Source organism: Daktulosphaira vitifoliae, unplaced genomic scaffold (genome assembly GCF_025091365.1).
Source record: "Daktulosphaira vitifoliae isolate Bord-2020 unplaced genomic scaffold, ASM2509136v1 Scaffold_1814, whole genome shotgun sequence".
Taxonomy (NCBI): Eukaryota; Metazoa; Arthropoda; class Insecta; order Hemiptera; family Phylloxeridae; genus Daktulosphaira; species Daktulosphaira vitifoliae.
In genome coordinates, this window is record NW_026101374.1 from 1 (window position 1) to 1689 (window position 1689).

At 43.5% G+C, this 1689-nt stretch overlaps 2 protein-coding genes across 2 annotated transcripts; both read right to left on the reverse strand.

Annotated features, from left to right (window-relative positions):
* Positions 1-114: 114 nt before the first annotated feature.
* Positions 115-1239, reverse strand: LOC126909888 (uncharacterized). Its single transcript, XM_050692301.1, has 4 exons — positions 1155-1239; positions 817-1098; positions 559-756; positions 115-512 (listed from the first exon to the last, which is right to left on the reverse strand). Exons 1-4 carry the CDS (start codon positions 1219-1221, stop codon positions 121-123), a joined length of 939 nt encoding a protein of 312 aa, XP_050548258.1. The 5' UTR covers positions 1222-1239; the 3' UTR covers positions 115-120.
* A 10-nt stretch (positions 1240-1249) lies between these two features.
* Positions 1250-1688, reverse strand: LOC126909887 (uncharacterized; the record flags this gene model as incomplete). The annotated part of the gene is made up of 2 exons (XM_050692300.1): positions 1407-1688; positions 1250-1345 (listed from the first exon to the last, which is right to left on the reverse strand). Coding segments are annotated over exons 1-2 (378 nt in total), but the record flags the coding sequence as incomplete, so codon positions are not given.
* Between the last annotated feature and the right edge of the window lies 1 nt (position 1689).

Sequence of the window (1689 nt, forward strand, 5' to 3'; positions counted from 1 at the left end):
AATACAATTTCTTACTACATTATGTTACATTAAAAAAAATGTTTTAAAACTACTTATATACATGTATATTTACAAAAAAAATTTTCAATTCTTGACGATATTTTTTTACAATGATAAAAACTATAGGTCTTCCGGTGGCGGTATAGCATAATGCCCGTGGGCCAACGTGTCGATTCTGTTGTTGAGCGTGTAGCGCTTATCATCAAAACGGTTAAGCGCCAACTTGGTTGTACGTAAAGTCCGTACCTCGTGCTCAAACGAACGGATTGACACGTTCTGTCGGTACGGAGTGTAGGGTAGCGCCAATGTCGGTGGAGACTCGCCACCACGTATCACTCCGATGACCGCACGGGCATTTTCTCCAGCCAATGCTCGTTTTGACGCATCGTCACCATCGTCACCATCGTCTTTAAACAAACACCGTTTGTAATCGTCCAAAGACAGATGGTTCCGGACGACGTGTCCGCNTCGTCCAAAGACAGATGATTCCGAACGACGTGTCCGCGGATCCCCTTAGACTTTATGAGTTCGCTGCCTTCCATGTCAAATGCGTAGCACTTTGATCCAAGTGCAGCGATCTCAAAGAGAGTGAGGCCACTGGTCTCGTCTGAAACAAGCCGGGCATCTTCTTTCTATCGGTGGAGTAGCAAGGGTGATCCTTGGGCAGGCTAGATGCGTCCACGTGCACCAGTAAATCGGGGCTACCAGCTAAATCCTGGTAGAAGTCGCCTACTCTGAGCAGGTATATGAAGGAGTCTGAGAAAAATTAAAAATATATAAATATAAAAAATATTTCTACTGTACGGTTGTACTCACCAGTATCCATGTAAACCAATTCGATTGCACTGCCATAATGTGGTTTCAATACGTCGTAGAAGTACTTGTACATTAGCGTCTTGCTAATGTCAAGCACTGCTAAACCGACGTATATTGGTTTGATAAACTTGACCATCTTTGTGTCCATTATGACGGCGCACAACCTTTCACCGTATTTGATACAGTCGTTGAAGGTTGGTTGGTTTACGAGCTTGCTTAGACGTTCGGGACTGGAGATTAGCTCAATACGGATGCGTTTCCGCATGTTCTCCATTGTTTTCCCTATAAAATGTAAAAAATTATCGAATAACCCACTTTAGCATTGAGCATGCACTTACCAAAGACGGCATTGTTCATTAGTTTGAAAAATGCAATTTCAAAAGCATTTGCCGCCTTTTTCCGCATTTCAGTGTTCAACTCAATGTATGGNAATTTCAAAAGCATTTGCCGCCTGTTTCCGCATTTCAGTGTTCAACTCAATGTATGGTTTCAACCAAGCACTTTGATGAAACTCTAAAACGCGGTGCACCTGCAGTACAAATATTTATATTAGTATCATCGCTTATAGTTTATAGGTTAATTATACATACTTTATCGACTTGCAGTCCGTGTGCGATTGCCTGTTTAAGATTAACGTAATGTACGACGTACCGCTGTTTGGGTTTCAAAGTGGCCATGAGTTTGGTCTCTTTGGAACCCGGCGGTACATCGTTGACAGGCAAGAACGGCAAGTCGTTGTGCTCGTCATGCAGCTCTTGGGGATACGATACGTCCACTTCATATATACGCCCTGTATTACCAGTGTCCGACAACGATTGGAGGTCAGCCAGAGGGTCTGTTCCTTTATACCACCGGAAGCCACCGTACGGCATG